Here is a 21,768-nt window from a genome sequence, read left to right as displayed (position 1 = left end):
GCCCTGCCTCCCAGCCAATCCCACTGCACAAAGCACTGCTGTGAACAAAATGACAGAATGCTGACTTCAAACAGACTCAAAACTTTACTGAGCAGAAGAAAATTGCTTTTAACCATCTTAATGTAAGCAAAACAAGTACAGAAATAGTTTCCTTACCTGGTCTGTTTTTAAAAAACTTTTCCTTTTTTTAGTAGTTTACATTTAGCACAATACTCTATGTCAACTTTAAGTAATGTACCTTGCTTCTTTTTCAGTGTCAGTTATCCACACACGCAAAAACCAACACAAAAGCCTGCCTGTGTAAATGTCTGTACCAACACTAGTCTTTATCGTGACAATGACAAATAATAGGATCCAAACTCAACTTTCCTGCTTCAGTACTACAGAATAAACTATGTAGACTTGAAAAAATCCTTAACCGTACTCTGCTTAAGGTTGCTGATTAGCTTTTTCGCTGCCAAGCTGCGTAGCTTGTGAAGCATCATTAGGTTCATCGGTGTGGCTTCAGGCTGTTGTTCCAGCCATTGGAGACAGGCAGTAAAACACTCTTCTGCTTGCATGTGTGGGACCCTCTTGGCGTTCTCCCCCTCCTTGTCACTGTCACTGTCTGGTAGTGCTGTCTCTCGTACCAGTTCAATTATCTCATGGTCGCTAAGCATCGGGTGTCCGCTCTCATGTTTATCTGCATTTAGCCATTCCTCCAGTTCCTCCAGGGTGATATCCAAAAGCTGTTGCTCTTCAGAAAAATCCAGCTGATTTATTTCCATTTGGTTGTTGTTTTCCAAATTATCTGGTTCACTGTTATCAATACACTGCCAAAGCGTATTCCATGAACGTCTCAAAGACTCAGAACCAATCTCATTCCAGGACTCAGCGCACATGTAGACTGAATCTTTGATTGTCAGCTGTTTACAAAAATCTGTGTAAGTTTCAAACTGCATTGCTCCCAGCAATACACGCTGTAAGAGGTTTCGCTTGTATCGACGTTTCAGGTTTTCCAGGATGCTTCCATCCATTGGCTGAGTGAGGCTGGTGACATTTCGGGGCAAAAACAAACACCGAATGCTTCCATCTTCCGTCAACAGATTTTCAATGGCAGGGTGAGAGGGAGCATTATCCATCAATAGCACGGCTCGGATTGGCAACGATTTGGATGTCAGGTAATCTTTCACGAGCGGAACAAAGTGTTTAAAAAACCAGTCAGAGAAAATGCCTTTATCCATCCAAGCGCTGCGCTGGCTATAGTAATGGACAGGCAGAGCGGACATAAAGACATTAGCAAAGCAGCGAGGTTTTGCAGTTTTGTGAATGAACACTAATGGGAGCCGGAAGTCCCCACTTGCGTTAGCGGTGACCATCAGGGTGACCCGATCTTTATTCGATTTGAAATCCTTTGCCTGTTTCTCTGAACTGTCTGCTAGCATCTTGTTTGGAAGCTGGCGCCAGTACAGGCCTGTCTCACTGCAGTTAAACACTTGGTCCCGGGTAAGTTCATGCTGTTCAATAAAGGATTTGAAAATATTTTTAAATACACCGGCGGCATTCCAGTCAGTTGCCAGAAACTCTTCTTGCATCCTCAACTGCCGTATCCCGTGTCGATTTTTAAACCGACAGAGCCACCCTGTGCTTGCTTTAAAATGGTTCTCATCTTTGTCTGGATACATTTCTCGGTAGAGTAACCTGGCCTTTTCTGTAACCATCACTCCACTGATAGGAGTGCCTTTTGATCTCTCTTGTGCAAACCACAGATGCATGGCCTTATCAAAAGCATCATCTGCTGCTTTGCGTACAATACACCTGCTTTTTACCGTTCCATTGTCTTTGGCCTCTTTTGCAAATTGCTTTATTTTTTCCTGGCTTTTTCGAATGTCGGTGATGGTTGACTTCCCAATGCCATATTCTATTGCAATGTTGGTAAGACTAATACCACTGTCGAGTTTCTTCAGTATTTCTAGTTTCGTGTCAATTGAAAGCGTGACACGTTTGCGCTTCTTACTGCTTGCCATTTTTCTTAGTCAGACAGTATTTCCTTTTTTAATCTCTTTCCCCTCCGTTGCTGCCTGATTGCGCAGTTCTGGGTACAAATGGACCGGGCGACCCGTCTGTTCTGGTTTTCGTATTGCCGAAGAGGTTCTGCTGCACGTGTAAGAGAAACACATTGCAACTACTGAATAAAACAGTCACTGGCTTGCAACAGAACATTTAAAAATATTTTGTTTCGAAACAATTCGGCTCCAATTCTACCCATTCGGGGACCTCTTCCCCCCACCTCTACTTGTCGTCCATGAAAACAGAAATGCTGCTACTTGACCGCGTTGCTCTCGCTCTGCTGGGCGGTGGCCCTAACACGACTCCCCTTAGGGACGCGGGTGATGAATCGGGGGGTGCACCGAACTCGGAACAGGCGGGGGGGTAATTGCTAAACCAGGGAGCAACCGCCCGGGGCTGCCCAGGCTGCGCTCGGCGCCCCCCGCAGCACTCACCTACGCCCCGGGGTGTCTCCTGCTGCCCGCGGGTGGCGGCGGGCCGGGCTGCAGAGCACGGGGCCGGCCGGGCCCCCCCAGGACCGGCACAACCCGCGCGGATCGGCTCACGGCGGGGGGTCGGAGGAAGCGGAGCGGGCAGCGCCCGGGCAGCCCGCGAGCCGCGCGAAGCGCTTCCAGCGGCGGCGGGGCCGCTCGGAACGCTGGGGGTTGTAGTCGCCAGCGGCGGCAGGACCCCCGAGCGGCCGCGGGGCGCGGAGGCTTCTGGGAGTTGTAGTGCGCGCGGCGCGGGCCTGCGGCGGAGAACTCCGCGCCCCATTGGGCCGCGGGGCGGGCGGCGCATGCGCGCCGCGGCCGAGGAGTAGTAAAGATGGCGGTGGGGGCGCTGCGCTCTCCTCCCGGGTGAAGCTGGCCGCGGTGCCTGCTCCTCAGTGCGGCGGCGGCGGCGGCGATGTCGGAGCCGGGGCACCTGGGCGTGAAGCGGGCGGAGTCGGCGCGGCTGCGGCGGGCCGAGCAGCTGCGGCGCTGGAAGGGCTCCCTGACCGAGCTGGAGCCGGTGGTGCCGGTGGGCGCCCGGGGCCGGCACCGCGGCGGGGGCGGCCCCCGCGTCCGCTTCGAGGAGGGCGCCGTCTTCCTGGCCGCCTGCTCCAGCGGCGACGCCGAGGAGGTGAAGCGCCTGCTGGGCCGCGGCGCGCGCATCAACACGGCCAACGTGGACGGCCTGACCGCGCTGCACCAGGTACCGGCACCGGCCCCCTCCCTCTCCCCCCCCCGGCGCGGGCCCGGCCCGAGCCCCCTTCCCCCGAGAGGATCCGGCTCGGACTGCCCCCCCCTCCCCCCCGGGCGAGGCTCCCGACCTGACACCTCCCGCACCCCCCGGTCGGACCAGCGCTCACGCCCTGGCGCCCCGCTTCGCCGGCCGGGCCTGGGTTGCTCGCTGAGAGCGGCCCCTGACTCCGTCCCCCCCATGAAGCTGATTCACTGGGCTTACCCGCCCCCCCCCTTAGACTGTCCTCTGTGGGCAGAGCCCCGTCAGCCCACGAAGCTCACCCCCTGCCCACCCTGGTCCGCACGTCCCACCGGACTCGCTCGGCTGTGACTGCGCTGTTGCATCTCGTCTCGGGGTGCTTGGTCCCCAAGGAGACGGCGCCCACCCTGGCCATGACCTCTGGGATCGGGTCACTGATTCTGGCACCTTATGAGACGGAGCCGGATTAGACTAACCTGTGACCACCCTTCCCCCTGCACTAACTCTATAGTGACACTGAGCCCCTGTGTTCAGAGACCCCCAGACTCCCCCTGCTCTGACATCCCATGAAACAGAACCTGCCCCCTGGCCTTGATACCCCATGAGATCTCCTTTAAACATCTACCTCATGCCTGATTCCCTTGGATTTAGCCCCCTTCCCTGGCCTCAACACCCAATGCTCCCTTCCATGCCCTGCCCTGACACCCTGGCCAGTACAGTTCCTTGGGGCTGGAGACATGTACATGAAACTGACCTATTCTAATCCTTGACTCTGGGATTGGACCCAGCCTCACAACTGGGCTCCAACTGCCCTCCAGGATTGGAGCTCCCCTGTCCCTCATGAAATTGAGCCCTCTCCCAGTCTAGACAGTCTCTGACTGGACCCTCATTTTCCTGGGATAAATTTTCTGCCTCCCCACCCCACCATGGGAGCAACCCCGGTGAAATTTCTCCCACCTTCCTTGGACTGCCCATTTCCAGGGAACTGGCACCCCTTCCATCCCTGCCAGGGCTGACACCCACCAGAGGCTTTTTCTCTGCATTCTCTCATACCCTGGGACTGGAAATGTCAATGTGCTTTTTTTCCCCCAGACTTTTCTGGGCTTACTCCATTAGGCCAACGTGTGCGGGGTTCCGCACTATCTGGAAAAGGAGCTCTGTTTAATTCCCTAGGGACCAGGATGTCTTGGACTTCATGTCCACTTTTGTGTGGCTGATCTATGGGGGCCATGCTTCACCCATTACTGCTGGTTTTGCTCTGGGCATTGCCATATGGTGCTGAGAGGTTACTGTTTCTATAAGGGTTGGGAATAGCTGCCCCCTGGCAGCACTGAGTTGGGTAATCCTTTCCCCTTTTCTGAGAGTAACTGCTACCTCCCATCCCAACAGAGAGGTACTTGCCTTTTAACAGTCTTATGTCAAGTACTAACCATCGAGATGGGAGGTGTAGCAAGGGTTCAGGGGCACCGACGGATCATCTTTCTGCCTTGGGCAGTGGCCACTTTCACCAGGTAATACACCTGTTAGCTCTTCTCCAGGTAATAGTATCTCAGAACCCTGCATCCCCTGAAATAAAATGTGTCCCATCAACTTCCTGTGTCAGGTAATCTCTGCTGCTGTGCACAGTATAACTACTTTTCTGTAGGCTATTGACCACATCAGGGTAATCCTCTTCTCGCTATCTTGCTCCTTCCAGTTCCACTCTGAAATAACTACTGCTCTCTACCCAGCGCTATGTAAAAAGAACCCTCCTTGTTCATCAAATTTAAATATTCCTCAATTTCATGTTAGTTTTGCAGTTGGTTATAGTCCTGTCATGCTAATCTTCACTCTGTGTGCCTTGTGCTGCATTGCCTTCTGCTGCCTCCCACAAGAACAATCGTATGGTTTTTCTTCCATCAATAATGCACAATACTTCCCTCCCCAAGAATCTAGGAAGAGGAGAAATAAGTAAATACTTGGCTCAGTCCGCTGTTTTTTCCTCTGCAGGTGGGTGGGGAGAATCGCTGAGGAAAAAGAAAACAAAGCTTTCAGTTGCTTGCAGGTGAAGGCCATTATTACTTGCAGTGCCTATATGTGGGTCTTAAGATGTCTATAAAAAGAAATAAGCAAGGATTTGGTCAGTGGGAGGTCTGTTTTGCTTTCTTTTTCTGTCACTGCCTACAGAATGGACCTGTTTGGATAGCATCTAGCACAATAAAGTAGATCTGCTCTGGCTATTTTAAAAGTCTGCGCTGTTTGGTTATCTTAAAATTTCACAAGGAGAAAGAGCAGCTAAATGAGCAAAATAGAATGCTGGGTTGTTCAGTCTTGCAGTGGAGAGAGAAACTGAAAAAACTGTGCTTTCGTGGCACTGTTTATATAGAGAACTGCCTCAGCTCTAAGCCTGTTTGTGTGTTTTTCATGCCTAGAAACAATTGCTGTACTTAAAAAAACTTGGGGGTTGCCATTTTTTGCAAGGTCAAAATGGGCTCTTGTCTGCTTCTTCGTATGTACCATGTGGGAGTTGCCCTGATGCTTTTGACTTCCAAAACTTTTTTTTTTTCTTGGCAACCTTTGCAGAGACCACAAGGTGCCAGAGACTAAGATAAGCAACAGGGACTCTATTAATATAACTCCAAATGCACTGCAAACTGTGCTAAGGTAACCTTAGAGGCTAGCCTTAAAATGTTAAAATATTAGAAATTCACATTCAAGCCCTTGGTTCAGTCCTTAGCTCATGCTGTCCTCTGTAATACGATGTGTTATGAGAAAGAATGTATGAAAGTCAGAAGTACCTTGGCGCAACAGCGAGGCAGTTATATGTATAAAAAGACAAGAAGCTTAGCAGAGCTTCTGAAATTACAGCTGGTTGTTTTTGTCAGTGAGTCAAGTTTATTTTAAATTGTAGTTAAAATATTTTGTGTTTTAAGCTGGCGGAAACCTTCTTGACTAAACATCACAACATTAGATTGTTGGGGTCATGTGATAACACCTCGAAATTATGGAAATGCTGACTACGGTGGCACAAAAAAGCTACAGTCACAGTATAGTAGCTCCTGTCTTCATTTGGTTACTTGGGACACCTAGTAACTTGTTTAAGAAATGTGACCCTTTCTGGTTCAGATTTAGACTGCGGGCTGTTTTCATACTTCCTCATGATCATAAGTGGCTAAGGTGCTTTGGTACGTCGTTGTTAGTCTCCTTTTCTCGTCCAGTTTGCTCCAGGGTACTGATGTTCAAGGAGTTGTTTGCTACTGTTTCATGGAAAACACCAATTGTCAATAAACTGGAAATTCATAAATCACATTTCTCTCATTTCTTATGTAATAAGTTGCACCTCATAAACGATGTAACATTTGTGTTTCTACTTTACTTACCAGGGTAGTAGTAATGGATAATCCCATGGACACTAGCAACAACTGCAATGTAAGTAGTTATTGAAGTGTTTAGGTTGGGGAAAGAAGTTCAATAGTGGAAAACTGAATTACTGGTGAATGTAGCAGGGTAGAGTTGGAAGAAGAGGTTTTCTTGGAGTCCAATATGGAAATGTTTCAACAGTTAGAGGAAATTGCTGTATTACCTTGTTGACAATACAGACCTTTAAAAAAGCTTGTAATTAAGCACATCCCTACTAGTCAGGCTTTTTGGACATGGATGGTAAATCGTTGCTGTCATGAGATCAGATTTATGGAATGAGACCAGCAGACATCATGCAAACTTAAATCTGCATGGAAAGGTTTCTATCTTAGTGACTAATGAAGTGTCGGGTAACAGTGAGGAATACCATGTGGAGCTTGATATTGTAAACTGTTAACTCCTCAGAAGGATAGTTCTCAAACATGTGAGTGGTCTCATTTGCTCCAGTTTGACAACACAAGTGTGAGGCTTAATTGTGTAAGTGGAGATTTGCAGGGTGGGAAGGGAAATTGGCCCTTATGCTGAAGCTTAATAAACTTTGCACTAGTTTCCCTCCTGCCCCATTAGTGTTGCAGTTTTTCATGGTGATCCCAGACTAGACAGTTTGATAAATATTATGATTTTATGAAATGCTATTTATATATGATAAAGTTGATGCTGACTGAAGTAGAACATTTGCATCTGACAAAGTAACCTGAAAATGTTAGTAGCAGTGTTTTGGTATTGAGTGTTTTGTTCAAAGGATGTTTGGTTTCCTGTTTGGAAGGTGACACTCTGGACAGAGTAAAGCCATCCCTCAAAGTCAAAGTAAGTTGAAGGTCCTGCTAGTGTGTTGACAAAATCGGCAACAAATAGAGTATTATGTAGCCTATTTCTGTAATATGCCCATTTGTATTGGCATTAAAACATATTTTGGAGAGAGCGTTCGGGTGAATGATATAGGTGAATGATGTGTACGTCTACTTGTAAAATCAAGTGGCCATGTAAAGAAGAAAGGGGTTCTGCTAATTGGAATGTCTCCTTTGTTGCTGGGCTGGGTGGGTGGGTAGGAAATGTTTTCTGTCCATTAAAGCAAGTGCATTTAGGCAGCTGAGGTGTTTGTGTTCAAGGAGTTGAAATGAGGCTTTAGCTCAAGTTGAGGTTTGTCTACTATTTGATTTTTACATCTGTACAAGCAGTGTCACAGGCAATGTTCTTTCTAATCTTTTTCCATCCATGTGCGTATTTTTTCCCTCCATGAGCAGAATAAATTTTTTTATGTGCACCCAGGCAGGTGTACCAGTAGAAACAAAACAGAAACAAAATCTAGCTGTGAGCAGTCTGTTAATGAGCTGAGCAGCATTTTAATCCTTCCTGGGCAGCCACACATGAGTCCAGCTCACAGGGAACACTGGCAGGGTTCCCTCTAAATTTTACCATCCATAGGCAGAATACATTTTGTTATGTACAACAAGGCATATGGAGATGTGCGCCATCACTGGAAACATATGTTGCCAGCTGTGGGTGCTCTGCTAATCAGCTGGGCAGCACCTAAATCCTTGGAGCTGCACAGTCACAGGCCACACAAAGTAATCTGGGCTTAATTTCATTGGGAGCACTTTGGACACTTCAGTGCTTTCAAACAGAGTCAATTTGAAGCATCTTGTAGTTTTCCATTTGGGTCATTATAGTTATTGGTCTCCTCCTCCATAGATGTTTTGCCCAGTTTTACTAAGAACAATTGCATATTTACTTCTCTGGGTAACTGTGAAATTACGTTTTTGAAAATGACCTTTGAAATTACAAGTGGCATTACAGAGCTTCCAGCTGGCGGTGGCCATCTTTCTGAGCAGTGTCATGTACTGAATGCAAGCTTGATCTGAGGGCCAAATTCTGATCAGACTGTGAGCAGGAGCTGAAAGCAGGCTTCAGTTGAAGTTGTGCATTTAGCTTGGTGACCGTGAAACTGCTTCTGGATGATCATCAGTCTAACTTACGGTGGAAATCTTTAGTATTCACATGTGTTGAACGTAAAAATGCTACGATCAATTTTTAGTATTTTAAGCAGGATGGAAAGTGGTTTAGTATCTCTAATGTAATGTGTGCAAACAGCTGTGTCATTAACTTAGCAACAAACCCCCATTTCAGCTCCGGAAGCAGAAATAGCAATTTCAGTTCGATTTTATTTTCAAATAGTTTGTGCATGGTGTGAGGCAGGATTCAGAGCTATTCATTGTGAGTGGGAGGTGGGATTCAGCAATCAATTTCTGCCAAACTTCAACTTTAAAAGCCAGTGTTTCTAGCTCTCCTTGTTGGAAAGATGTTTTTCTGACCCTCCTCTGGAAACCCCCCTTGTGCATCTGACAAAGCGGCTCTTTGAGCATGAAAGCTGATGCTCCAAAATATGTTAGCCTGTAAGGTTCCACAGGACTTCTTGTTTTTCAAGCTACAGACTAACTCAGCTACCTCTGATAATTTTCTCACAGTAGAAAACAGCATTTGCATGTTGTAGGCTCTTCCATGCTTCTCCTGATCTTCCTTACCGCTTTGCCAAACAGCAGTGAAGTTCACATTTGTAGCATTTGCATTGCGGACATTCAGAACCCTGAGGGCATTAGTGAAACTGAAGAATTGGGCTGGTGCTTTATGCTGTAGCTGCATAACTCTGAGTGGCAACAGGCAGAGGAGCTGTTCCTGAAGGGAATGAAGGGAAGGGAGAGAAGCCCAAAAATTTCAGACTCAGGAAAAGGTAGAGTGACAGACACCTCCCCATTCTCACAGCAGCCAGGAGGCTCTGAGGGAGAGGTACGTACAAAGCAGTGAATGATTATATATTTGGATGTCACATTTGCATGTTGTGTTTTGGCCTATATGCTCTTGCATTTGTTTTTTCCTTGCATGTTGAATAGTAACAGAGAAAGCCGTGCTAGTCTATATGCTATCAAAACAAAAAAGCAGGCAAGTAGCACTTTAAAGACTAACAAAATAATTTATTAGGTGGTGAGCTTTCATGGGACAGACACCAAATAAATTATTTTGTTAGTCTTTAAAGTGCTACTTGCCTGCTTTTTTGTTTTGATCTTTCCTGTATAAGTCGGAGGCCTGGTTTGCTATTCAAGGTGGTGCATTCCTGTGCCGTCGCACCTCCATAAAGCCACTTCTCCAAGCTATGCTTCCAGCAGTTTAAATTCAGTAGTGGTTGTACTGGTTGTATTCTAATTATATTCTAATTATTATTGAACTATATTTTACTACTTGAGCTGACCTGAATAGCAGGAAAGAAATATATCTGATGTCATATTTTTACTGCTGTTTGTCAAACAATATGTTCTCCAAACAGTGTTTGAGCAGTTGTGGAGCTAGCTGAATGCCCTAGAGAGGTATGCTCTGAATTAATTGGATAAGGACTAATGAAATGTGAAGAATAACCACTGATTAATGTGATCAACTTACTCACTAAATTTGTCCTGCTTTTGGTATACTTTTTCCCTGTTCCACATTCACTTCCATGCTGCTTTTCTTGGCTATGTTAAATTGTGATCCGTTTCTCTTTTTAAAGAACGGTCTTCAGTCCCTTGAACCTGTTCACGTGTCCCAAGTAGGACTTGGAAATTGTGCCAGGCACTTTTATAGCCAGAGGACTAGAACTAAGCACATACTGGAACCCTGATGGGAGCTCCTTGTCCAGAGCAGTGCCCCCGTGAAAAGCCAATCCCCTTTCTCCACCACGTACCAGGAAATTCTTAACAGGATTCTTAGCCCTGCTTCAGGGTTAGTGTATCTATATCCTTCTCTAGCTAGTGGGTGTTAAATTTTGAAGCCAGCCCTCATAAACATCCAGCTACTGAAAGTATGGGAGAGACCATATCCTTTGTACTTCAGTTTCCCCTGCTCTGTTGCACCCCAACTTTACTTGTTGGTAGAAGGGTGGGCTGGGGTGTCTCTCCAGTGTATGGATGCCAGTACTGGGGAAGAACCATCTGTGCTATTTTGATTTCCAGCCTCCATTCAGTCCTTATTAGTAAACAGATCCACTGTCCATTTCTGCTACTGCTCAGGGTTCTGGTAAGCAGGATCAAAGTGAAATTGATGAGGTTTTTTTTGACAGTTTTTTCACTGCTGTCTCCAGTTTTCTCAGTAGGCAGTTCTGAAAACTGACAAGTGGAGCCCTGTGCGGGTACAAAATTTGCAGCTGTGTCTGATCTGCACGCAGATATCTGGATATGAAGCAGATAGCTGCAGATTTTCAGGACTCTACTGACAAGATTCTGGTCAATTAACTCTATTGCTGCTTCAAAAAATTCTGAGCAGTAACAGTAATACTATCTGCCAATTTCAGAAGAGATCTGTTTGCTTACACTCAAATTATGCTTGGAAAGTTACCTTTACTTGTCTATTTTGTGAAGAACACTTGGGTTCTGCAAGCAGCACTCTTTTTTTCTTGTGGCAAATAAACCGTTTTCAGGAGTGGGTGAGTGTAACAATACTGTACATTTTAATATGACGATACTTTGAAGGCAATGTAACTGACCTGCATAAATACTGCCTTTCTTTAAAAAGCTCCTTGTGGCAGCAAATGATACAAGAATCTTGCATAAAAACATGCTGTAGTACTTTTTACCCCTGGAATTCTCTGCCAATTTACAGCTATGTCATAGCACAACTGAAGCCTGAGCTGTGGGAGCCAGTGAAAGTAGGGCTGATGTTTGTTGCTGTTAAAGCCTGAATGAGATTACTATCAATTGTTTTACATGAAATAGGCAGAAGTCTCTGTGATAAACCTCCAAGTTTAGTGGTCTGTTCATATTTTTGGAGGGCGACACGGGGCTCACGACACTCTTGAAAGTGCCGATGAGGTGGAGTGTGGGCCCTATGGGGCATTCAGCAGGCTTCTCACAGAGGCCCTAACACATGAAGATCATCACTAACCACTTAAAAATGTAGCACTTCAGCTTGACAAAAATAGTTCCATGATCTGGCTCTCCGTTGAGGATTAGTGCATGCAGCAGGTGTAAAAAGCCGGCATAATAGATGTAGGCGTATTACAACAGTTTTCGACAAGTGTAACCGTCATGCAGATGTGTGTGGTTTTTAATTACAAACTTTACAAGATATTTTTTTCTAAGCTAGAGATGAGAGCTTTATTTTTTGGGAGGACAGAGGTAGCCTGTCATTCAAGGGTGCGGGAATCCTTTCAGTCAACGCTCCACAAACCCCTCACTGATGTGGCCCCTGCCAGATACCTCGTGCCCCTCAAGCTCCGTCCAGCACCATGGGCAGCAAGATGGAGAACAGGGGGCTGAGGTTCAAGGCTTCCCCCAGGCTAGATTAAAGCTTCTGGGGGCCTGGGGTGGGACCAAAAATGGGGAGATTCAGGGCTCAGTGTGATGGAAAGGGCTCTAGGGAGCATGTGTGGGGTATGGATGGGAGTTAGGGTGCAGGATTGGGCTGAACGGGAGAGAGGGATCATAGGTGAGGAAGCAATGGAAGGGTTGAGAAATGGGCTGAAGGTGAGGAGTCTGAGCAGGAGGGAAGAGGCGGGAGTGGGCTGGGGGTTAGGTTTAGGGTGGAGGGGTCAGGGCAGGACGAGTGGGCAGGAGTGGGATGGGAGTGCGGGGGGAACCTCTCTGCAGGTAGTGCTATGCTGCCATTCCCCCAGCTCAGGGAGTGGGAGGGTAAGGGATGCAGCTTCCTTCCCCACCACATGCCTCATCAGAGCCCCTGGGCTTTATCCAGACACAGCCTGTCTGATCTGGCCCATAAGGCTCTGGGCTCCCCATTTGCTGCTTTGCCTCAGGTCGGATGCTGGGGAGGGGAGCCCCAAGCGTTGGGTTCAGATGAAGAGCATGGGCTGAGTGTTCCCCACCCCTGTGTAATTCAAAACAGAAATGGAGGGCCTTTTTAGAGTTTTCTCGAAAACAAAACCCCCCCATGCAGTGAGCATGTCTGCTTGGTGGTGTGGTGGTGATATAGCTCTAACATGCTGAAGCAATCGGTTCTGATTCCCAGGATTGGGTTGGGAGTTAATTTCAAATGTTCCTGAGTGTTGGTGCAGCAGAGAGTGGACCAGGAGCTCTTGGTGAGGAAAGAACAGGTTAAGAGCAATTTAGAAAAGCTAGGCGCATACAGATTCGTGCATCCATGGGTACTGAGGGAATTGGCAGATGTCATTGCAAAGCCTTTGGCCGTTATCTTTGAAAACTTGTGGAGATTGGGAGAGGTCCTGGATGACTGGAAAAAGGCAAATGTAGTGCCCCTCTTTAAAAAAGGAAAGGAGGACAAGCCAGAGAACAATAGACCGGTAAGTCTTATCTCAGTCCCTGGAAAAATCATGAAGGGGATCCTCAAGGAATCCATTTTGAAGCACTTGGACGAGGGGAAGGTGACCAAGAGTAATCAACATGGATTCACCAAGGGCAAATCATACCTCACCACCCTGATTAGCTTCTATGATGAGATGACTGGCTCTGTGGACATGGGGAAGTCAAAGGATGTGATATACCTGGACTTTAGCAAAGCTTTTGATACAGTCTCCAAAACATTCTTGCCCATAAGTTAAGGAAGTATGGACTGTAAGATGGACAGAGGTTGCTAGACAGTCGGCCCAAACGAGTAGTGGTCAATGGCACTGTCTGGTTGGTGGTCGGTTTCAAGTGAAGTGCCAGAAGGATCAGGTCTGGGGCCTGTATTGTTCAACATCTTTATCAAAGGCCTGGATAAGGGGATGGATTGCACCCTCAGCAAATTTTGTGGATGCCACTAAACTAGGGGGAGGGGAGGGGGAGGGTCCAGAGTGACCGAGATAAGTTGGAGGATTGGGCCAAAAGAAATCTGAGGTTCAACAAGGACAAGTGCAGAGTCCTGTGCTTGGGTGGAAGAATCCTAAGCTGGTGACCGACTGGCAAAGTAGCAGCGCAGCAGAAAATAACCTGGGGTTACAGAGGAGAGGCTGGATATGAGTCAACACTGTGCCCTTGTAGCCAAAAAGTCTAACGGCATATTGTCATGCATTAGGAGAAGCATTTCCAGCAGATCTAGAGATATTCTTCCTCTCTACTCAGCACTGGTGAGGCCACATCTGGAGTATTGCATACAGTTCTGGGTCCCCCAAAATAGAAAGGATGTGGATTAATTGGAGTGGGTCCAGTGGAGAACATTAAAAATTATCAGAGGGCTGGAGTGCATGACCTACAAGGAGAGGCTTAGAGATTTGGGGTTTAGTTTGCAGAAGAAAAGAGTGAGGGGCAATTTGATAGCATCCTTCAACTTCCTGAAGGGTGGGGCTATAAAGAGGATGGGGAGAGACTGTTCTCAGTGGTGACCAATGGCAGAACAAGGAGCAATGGTCTGAAGTTAGAGCGGGAGATGTAGGTTGGATATTAGGTGATGGATATGAGGTGATGCACTGGAATGTGTTACCTAGAGAGGTGGTGGAATCTCTGTAGTTAGAGATTTTTAAGTCCTGGTTTGATAAAGTCCTGGTTAGGATGACTTAGTAGGGGTTGATCCTGCTTGAAGCAGGGGGCTGGACTAGATGACCTCCTGAGGTCCCTTCCATCCCTAGGATTCTATGATTCTTGGAAGAGCATTCTTGCTATCTCCTTCTGTGGATTGCAATTTCACAGGAACCTGTATGAACTTTATGAATCTGAGTCCTTGTTATGAGATTCATTCTCTATCTTCAGCTTGATCTGGTGTACCAATAATCTGTCTAGTGGTAGCTCTGTGCAAACCCCATAGGGGGGCATTTGTAAGCTCTTGACTGACAAGTAAAATGTCTTGAAAATGGACAGTTGCCCTGCCCCAAAATCATCCCTGCTCCTACAACCGTCAGTATCTTTACAAGCTTGGAGGCTTCCTAGGACATTTTTCTAGGTGTCCCTCAATACCCTGTAGAGCTTAGGTATGCCTCAGTGTTCCTTTCTCCCTCTTTCCGTGTAGCTCCTAAGATGCACCGTAGAATGTGAAGTAGTAGCGGGGGGTGTGTGTGTGTGAGAGAGAGAGAGAGAGAGATGTTGGTATGGACGGTGCAGGTTTTGTTGGGCCTCCTGAGGTTATTAGAGCGGGACCCTGGACTGCACTGAGTTTGGAGCTCTTCAGGCTACACACTTAGTGTTTTGCTACCAAGATCTGTTTAAATGATGAAAAATAACAGCTCTGGTATTCAAAACTGCAACATTTGACTTTTTTGTAACACACGCAAGATTTACAAATGGAAACTGATCTTTTTCTTTAGTGGGGGAGTGTCTTGTGGACAGACCTCTTTTTAGATTTAAATCCACTTCGTTTCAGGTGTTTAAACAAATAAGTTACGTTCTGAAATATTTTACACCGTGCCATAAAAATTCAAAAGTTATTTCAATTCTTTGGTTGCAGAGAGGACTTGTTTGGAATGATGTGAAAAACTGAATCTTTACCCTACAAGCAAATGGTATAAGTTTGTTCTTGGTAATTGCTGTGTTTTCACGCCTAACAAAGGGATTTAAATCCTGTTGCAACTGGAAAAACTGAACCTCACCCCAAACTTTGTTTCGCTCCCAACATTTGCACAATACAATTAAGCTGACCTTGCAAAGGGACATGAGCAACTTTGGCATTGCTTTTCCAGTATTTTGTCTTGGCCATAAATCTTTGTGAAATGTACAGAATGTGGAATGACCACCTGCCATTAGCCTTTTATGTGTCATTGCCTTTTCAAGCTAAAACTAAAGCTGGCCCTACTCTAATACTTTGAGCTGCAAAGTTGATCTGACATTGCAATCACTCACAATCCATTTCCAGACTCTGTCTGAGGCCACCTCCTATTTATAATTTGTTGTACTGTGCTGTCTTCCAGCTGTTAATGTTGTTTCTCTGCATAGTCTGGTTTGGGAAGAGTTGATATGAATGATTTCAAAGATTTAAGGCCTGGGGTAAACATCGTTGTACAATTGACTGATTTGGTAATTTTTGAAACACTTAACCTGGTGTATCTTTGTGTGTGGGCATCCACCTTTAGTTTGTATTGTACAAATGTTAGATAAACCAATATAAATCAAGTTGTTAACTCTCAAAGTTGAACCAGTGTAACTAACATTTAAAATTCAATTGATGTGGCCACTGTACATAAACAAGTTCTAAGAATCTCAGGCATAATAAAAGGTATTTAAAAGCATGTGGAAGGGTCAGTCTGTCCCAATCAGAGGTCATAAGGGATTTTCATCACGTGTCCACTCTCTGTATGTTCAGTAATAGATGCACTCCACTGCATGACAAATGAATGTTTTTGCAGGAGTAGGTATGTTGACAAGGCTCTTGAATTTTCCCCTTTGGTGGAATAATTCATCCAGTCTGTTGTGTGTTAAGGCTTCCTTTGGGTTAAGGACCCACAGCCATGTCAGACTTGCTACCAGGGGGCGATGTTGGGCCCGACTGATTTTTTGCAGCCTGTAACTAGACCAGGGATTCCCAGCCTATGGGTCAGGACCCAAATATGGGTCGCAGTTAGATTTTTCTAAGGGTTGCTGGCTGGGCTCTTAAGAAGCCATTTGCAGCCACTTGACGACTCCTCAGCTTGCGGTCCCTACCCTGCGGTGCTGAAATGCAACTCAGTTGAATTGGTTTAACGGCTGGCAGGAGGGATCTGGTAGTTAAACCAATTAAAATGAGTCCCATTTAAGCACTGCAGGGCAAGGAACTGCCCTGCTGCACAGTGGGGAAAGGGAGTAGGAGGGCTGGGGAGAGACGCGCAGAGAAGGAGGTGGCCCAACAAAGAAGCAGGGGTCAGCAGTGGCATCTTGGAACTCACCTGTGAGGTAGGTTGGGGGGCTGGGGGGGCTAAGACAAGTTTAAGCCTGTGGGCAGGGTGATGGAGGGGGCTGAGAGCTGCTCGGGGCTCCATGCCCTGGACAGCTCACACTGCACTTCTGTGGAGTCCATTTCCCCTGCCTGGGATCCTGTGGCTGACTCCGCCAGCCAGCTTTAAACTGCAGGGCTGTGCTGTGGAGGTTTCCCCGCACTCCAGCCAGGGATCCTGCAGCTGTTGATGCTGGCCAGGGCTCAGTGCCCCAGCCGGCTTCAAGCCACGAGGCAGTGCGGGGGGGTTCCCCCATGCTCTGGCTGGGGTCCCATCACTGGTGCTGCCAGCCAGGGCTCAGCACCCCAGCTGGCTTTTCAAGTTGCAGGGCTGTGGGGGTTCCCCTGGCCAGTGTTCTGTGGCTGGCGCTGCTGGCCAGGCTAAGTGCCCCAGCCGGCTCCCAGCTGCACGGCTGCCAGGATCCACACCCCAGTTTTTGGAAATCTTATGCAGGACTAGATGCTAATAAAGCATCTAACTATGGCGCACTCAGTCACACACCTGCTCTGGTACGCTGGAGTGGCAGGGGGCACAACAAACACCAATCTTGGCACCTCTGGATGTCCATGTCTTGCACATGCATATTCAAACTCCCTTGCATCCCTGGGGTTTTAATACACCTGCGCTGGAGAAGGACAGCCGGGGAGTGGGATTTATTTTCCCACTCCCTGCCACTTGTGTGTGCCAGAGAAGGGTGTGTGACCGCTCTACGTGGGTTTCACCATCCCTCTCCTTAGGCTGAGGTGGAGAGGGACACCTGCCTGGGGCAGCGGCAGGTAGGGAGCCTCATGGCGGGGGGGCGGTGCACAGCAGAGTAAGGGGCAGCCAAGGAGTGTGAAGCAGAGTAATATGGGGAAGGGGTGTGGGGGGTGCAGTGTAAGCCTCATGGGGCCTGGGGTAGTGCGTGAAGGGGGCAGTGGAAGCCTTAAGAGGCCTGAGGAGGCACTGCAGTGGACGGCAGTGCAATGGGGGCTGCTCTGCAGTGGGGGGGGAATATAAGCCCCAAAGAGTCTGAAGGGGGAGAACGCAGTGCCACAGTTGCCAGGCTTCTGTGGGCTTTTTGATAATTCTTTCATTGCAGAGGTGACTGCACTTCAGTCATGGGCATAGCGATGCCTTTACCTGGCTGAGCATCACAAAACCTGTTGTGTGTGGAGCATTTTGGAGGCTTAGCTAGATGGGCGCTGTGCCAGGACATAGCAGCTACTTATGTGTTTCTTTCTGTCTCCTCCCCACCCCCCCCGGCGTTTTCTCTTTTGTGGTTGCTGCCAGTGTGAGCCAGTTAGATACTCCACCTGTCAGGTAATGTAACCGATCTGCTTTAAGAATGCCGCAGTGATGCTTGAGAGCTACCTTGCCAATTCTGGGAAGGCAGCAGCCTTGCTTCTGAGTCCTTGCTTAAGTGGTCTCACTTGGAGGTGGTAGGAAAATGTGCTCTCTGCCCTTTCCATTGAAAAGCTCATGTGTCTGAGGTGATTAGGTGTCTGAATTGCATAGCTTCTGCAGGCTGTGCTGTGCTTACCCTGTAGTGACCTCCCAAACAACCACGCTTCCTCATGAACGCCAGGGCAGGTGAGGGTCAGTCATCTTCAGTTGCACTTGGTTTAAGCTTGCTCAGAAAGCAGTCTTGCCTTCTCTGGCTGGCTTAGCTTGTGTGATCTTATTACACCTGTACTGGGTTTTTTGTTGACTGACTAAGCTGGCACTAGGATCCGAAAGCCCTTATCTGTTTGTGTGGTTGTTTGAAATGAGCATTCTTCTCATGGGCATTTCTATCCAGATACCACCTCTGTGAACGCTCTGCACCATCTCATCATAACTGGCAGGCAATGTTGTTTTTGCCTGGGTTGACCCTAGCTTGCTCATTGTAAAGCACACAATTCACATCCTCCTGAGCCTGTGTTCCACAAAGTTGAATCATCCCTTGTAATTCCGTGTGGTTTTTTTTAATGACAGTTTGAAGAAGGTCTCTGATTTTTACATAACATGGTTTGCTATTGATCTCTCTGTGTGGACTGGATGGGTGGGCTTTATAAATGAATCTGTTTTAAATGAGTTAATTGTGTTGCTGGATAGCCCAGTGCACTATAATGGAGCTGACATGTCCCTGCTACCCTGCAGCTACTGATTTATTCAGCTGTATAATTAAACCTGCAGCCTTGTGTCACCTGAGAATTTTAATCCACAACATTTCAACAATGAAATAATGGCTGTTTCTTCACAGGAAGCAATTTAATTTTTCCCATAGTGTTCTTGAGTTAGTGTTCTCGCCCTTTATTTGGCAAGTGTGGTACCGTGTGTATATAGTGTTCATTAGGTTTTGAAATATGTATTGAACCGCTGACCTCTTCTAGAGATAATGATTAGAAAAAAAATAGGGCATGAGCCACCAGTGTGGTCATACCACGTGGCTTCAAATACTTAAAGATCTGTTGCAATTTTGCTGTTCAGTGCTAGATTGCAGTTCATGTCTCACTTGCATGTGTGGTCTCTTTCCCATCCAAAGGATTCAGGAAGTTCTGCAGCTCACTAAAAAATTATCAGCTTTCAAATATTTTTCCTGTGAAATGTTAAGACAACAAAAAAGGCAATGAAGAAAAGATGCCATGCTCTATTATAAAATGGACAGAGCCAGGAAGGAAAAGAAGTAGAACCAAAAGCAAGAGATGGAATAAGTTACCTCTCAAGACTGCTGAATTTAAACACAGTACTATATCTAATAATCTGTACAAATCATCTTACAACCTTTTATTGCTTGCATATCGTGTACAGAGAGGCAATAGCAGAGATTAGATCAAGCCACTGAAGGTTTTGCCAGCCTGTCCAGTAGTTCTGTTTGCTCTTGGTCCGTTTCAGCGGCTTGATTTAAAACCCCTGATTTGAATTAGCAAACAGGAAACCTTGATTTAAAAATTCCATGTTAAGTTTCTTCCTCAAGAGGTTGATTCTTTTTGGCTGGTGATGGTTAAAACATACTGATGTACAACTAAATACAGCCTTCACACACAATTTGGCGATACGCTATGATCAGGAGATGCATTATACACATTTATTTAAGCAGTTACATAGCTTACTGTACACTTTTTCAAATTCTTAGGTGTTGTTTTATTAGAAAATGGTGAATGATGCATTTATTTACTAGAGGATTGTTTTGTGTCAGTGTTTGGATTGAAATTGGAAAATTTAAAATGCACAAAACCAGCATGTTTTATGAGTTTTAAATAAAACTGTCCTATATGTGTTCATGGGTACATGAAGTTTCATCAGTGTTTCACACTGAAACTAGTTCATTAAAGAAAAAGTGTTAGTGAGTTTGAGAGAATTTCTTGTCACCATGCCCTTTGAGATTTTAAAACTAGAGGTTCTCATTTGCTCACACCTAGTTTTTATTGCTAGGTAATAAAAGGCAAACTTTACTATTTTTTTCAACTCTCTCTTTAGCAACTTTGAATGAACTAGGCATTGAACTGAATGAGTTGAATACATTGAAATGAAGCAAGTATTCTCTGTACCTGCAGAACAGGCTGCTGCTGTCCAAAGCTGGTTTAGTCTTCAGCAAACCTGATTCCAAGTGCATACCCAGTGACTTGCACCGTTTCAGTGGTCTGCTTTGAAACTTTACAGCAAATGTGCATTGCTTAAACCAAAATATTCAGTTGATGTTAATAGTTAGCAAATGTTTCGTTACCAGTTTCATATTCAGTTTTGTTTAGGTATATGTTAAAGTGTGATTTAAGTCTGATTTCAATACGGTTTTATTTTTACTTAAAAGAATTTTTTTTTTTACCCAAACTACTTTTGGATGTCTTTATAGTAGTAATGGCTAATTGTATCTTTCCTGTTCTGCACTGGGCTAAAAAATTGCACGTGTACATGGCAGCCTACCACGCTGGTCCCCTCCTTTTCATCTATAGATTAGAATATGCTAATACAGCAGTTCTCTATGTTTATCCCTGGGGGTACACAGAGCTCTTCCATAGGGTACATCAACTCTGTTTCTCAACCTTTCTTATGAATAAAAAAATGGACTTGTTCATCTAATTTATTTATCCTTTTTGCATGGCCACAAGTACAAAGGCAAGTTTATGGCCTATTGGCAATTTCTTCCAACCAACCAGTTGTGATTACATTTTTTTAAACGTGTTGCAATGGTAGAAAAAAATTGTGTCTCTGAAAATTGTAGGTCCTGGAAAGAGATACTTCATAAAAAAAGTCAAGAAATACTGTTCTATTGTACTCTTTCTAGGATTACTCTTGAAACATTAGCTGCAAGAGCAAGTTTTCCTGTCTATTTTGTATTTCTCACTGTGAACATACTACCTTCTTGCCTCTCTAATCTAGGTACCAGCTTCAGTTTTATTTCTGAATGACTGGTAAGTGTTCTCCAAATCTCCTGAGATGTATCGTCATGACAAGGGACTGTGGCTGTACCACAGGTGGGTCTGCCCTTGCTAGTTTAGTCTAGCATAGGTAGCAGCGTCCGAGGTGTGACAGCATGAGTCGAGCAACCACGGTACATACCTAGCTCCTCAGCGGATTCTACTCTGGTTGCTAAACCATATTGATGCCTATGCTGTCACTTCTCGGATGCGATTGCCGTACATGTGAGAGAGATTAAAACTAGTGTGGGTTTGCCAATAGTTGCTACAGTTGCAAAAATTCCTCTTGCTGATATATGCTGTTTCTCCATTAGGGGTCTTTGCCTGTATGGTGCCCTACCAGCAAAATCTTTAGTGCTAGTACCCCCCTTTGAAAAAAGACAGATGATCAGGTGCTATCATTCCCTTGAATGGAGGCTTTAAGGATGTGCTCCCTCTTAAGAACATAAGAACAGCCATAGTGGGTGAGACCAAAGGTCCATCTAGCCCAGTATCCTGTTGGCCGACAGTGACCAATACTAGGTGCCCCAGAGGGAGTGAACCAAACAGGTAACGAACTCTGTCCTGCCATCCATCTCCTTCTTCTGACAAGCAGAGGCTAGAAACACCATTCCTTACTCATAATGGCTAATAGCCATTAATTGACCTAATCACCATGAATTTATCTAGCTCTTTTTTAAACACTGTTACAGTCCTAGCCTTCACGGCCACCTCTGGCAAGGAGTTCCACAGGTTGACCCTGCACTGTGTCAAGAATTTCCATGTTGACTTTTGCCCAATAAATTATGTTCTATGTGTCTGACAGTTTTATCCTTTATTATGGTTGCAACTAGTTTGCCTGATACTGATGTTAGACTTACTGGTCTATAATTGCTGGGATTGACCCTAGAGCCCTTTTTAAATATTGGCATTATGTTCACTGTCGTCCAGTCATTGGGTACAGAA

General features: G+C 46.0%; 1 protein-coding gene across 3 annotated transcripts in view; it reads left to right on the top strand.

The window, feature by feature from the left end:
• The first annotated feature begins 2,854 nt into the window (after positions 1-2,854).
• PPP1R12B (protein phosphatase 1 regulatory subunit 12B) overlaps positions 2,855-21,768 on the top strand; it is a 188,092-nt gene continuing 169,178 nt past the window's right edge. For all 3 annotated transcript variants that reach the window (XM_074977280.1, XM_074977284.1, XM_074977281.1), the window contains exon 1: positions 2,855-3,222. In XM_074977280.1, the coding sequence (XP_074833381.1) occupies positions 2,935-3,222 (288 nt within the window). In that variant the 5' untranslated portion in view covers positions 2,855-2,934. The remainder of the gene's footprint in view (positions 3,223-21,768) is intronic.

The sequence above is a fragment of the Carettochelys insculpta genome, chromosome 26, assembly GCF_033958435.1.
Source record: "Carettochelys insculpta isolate YL-2023 chromosome 26, ASM3395843v1, whole genome shotgun sequence".
Classification (NCBI taxonomy): Eukaryota; Metazoa; Chordata; order Testudines; family Carettochelyidae; genus Carettochelys; species Carettochelys insculpta.
This window is presented reverse-complemented; position numbering and strand designations above follow the sequence as displayed.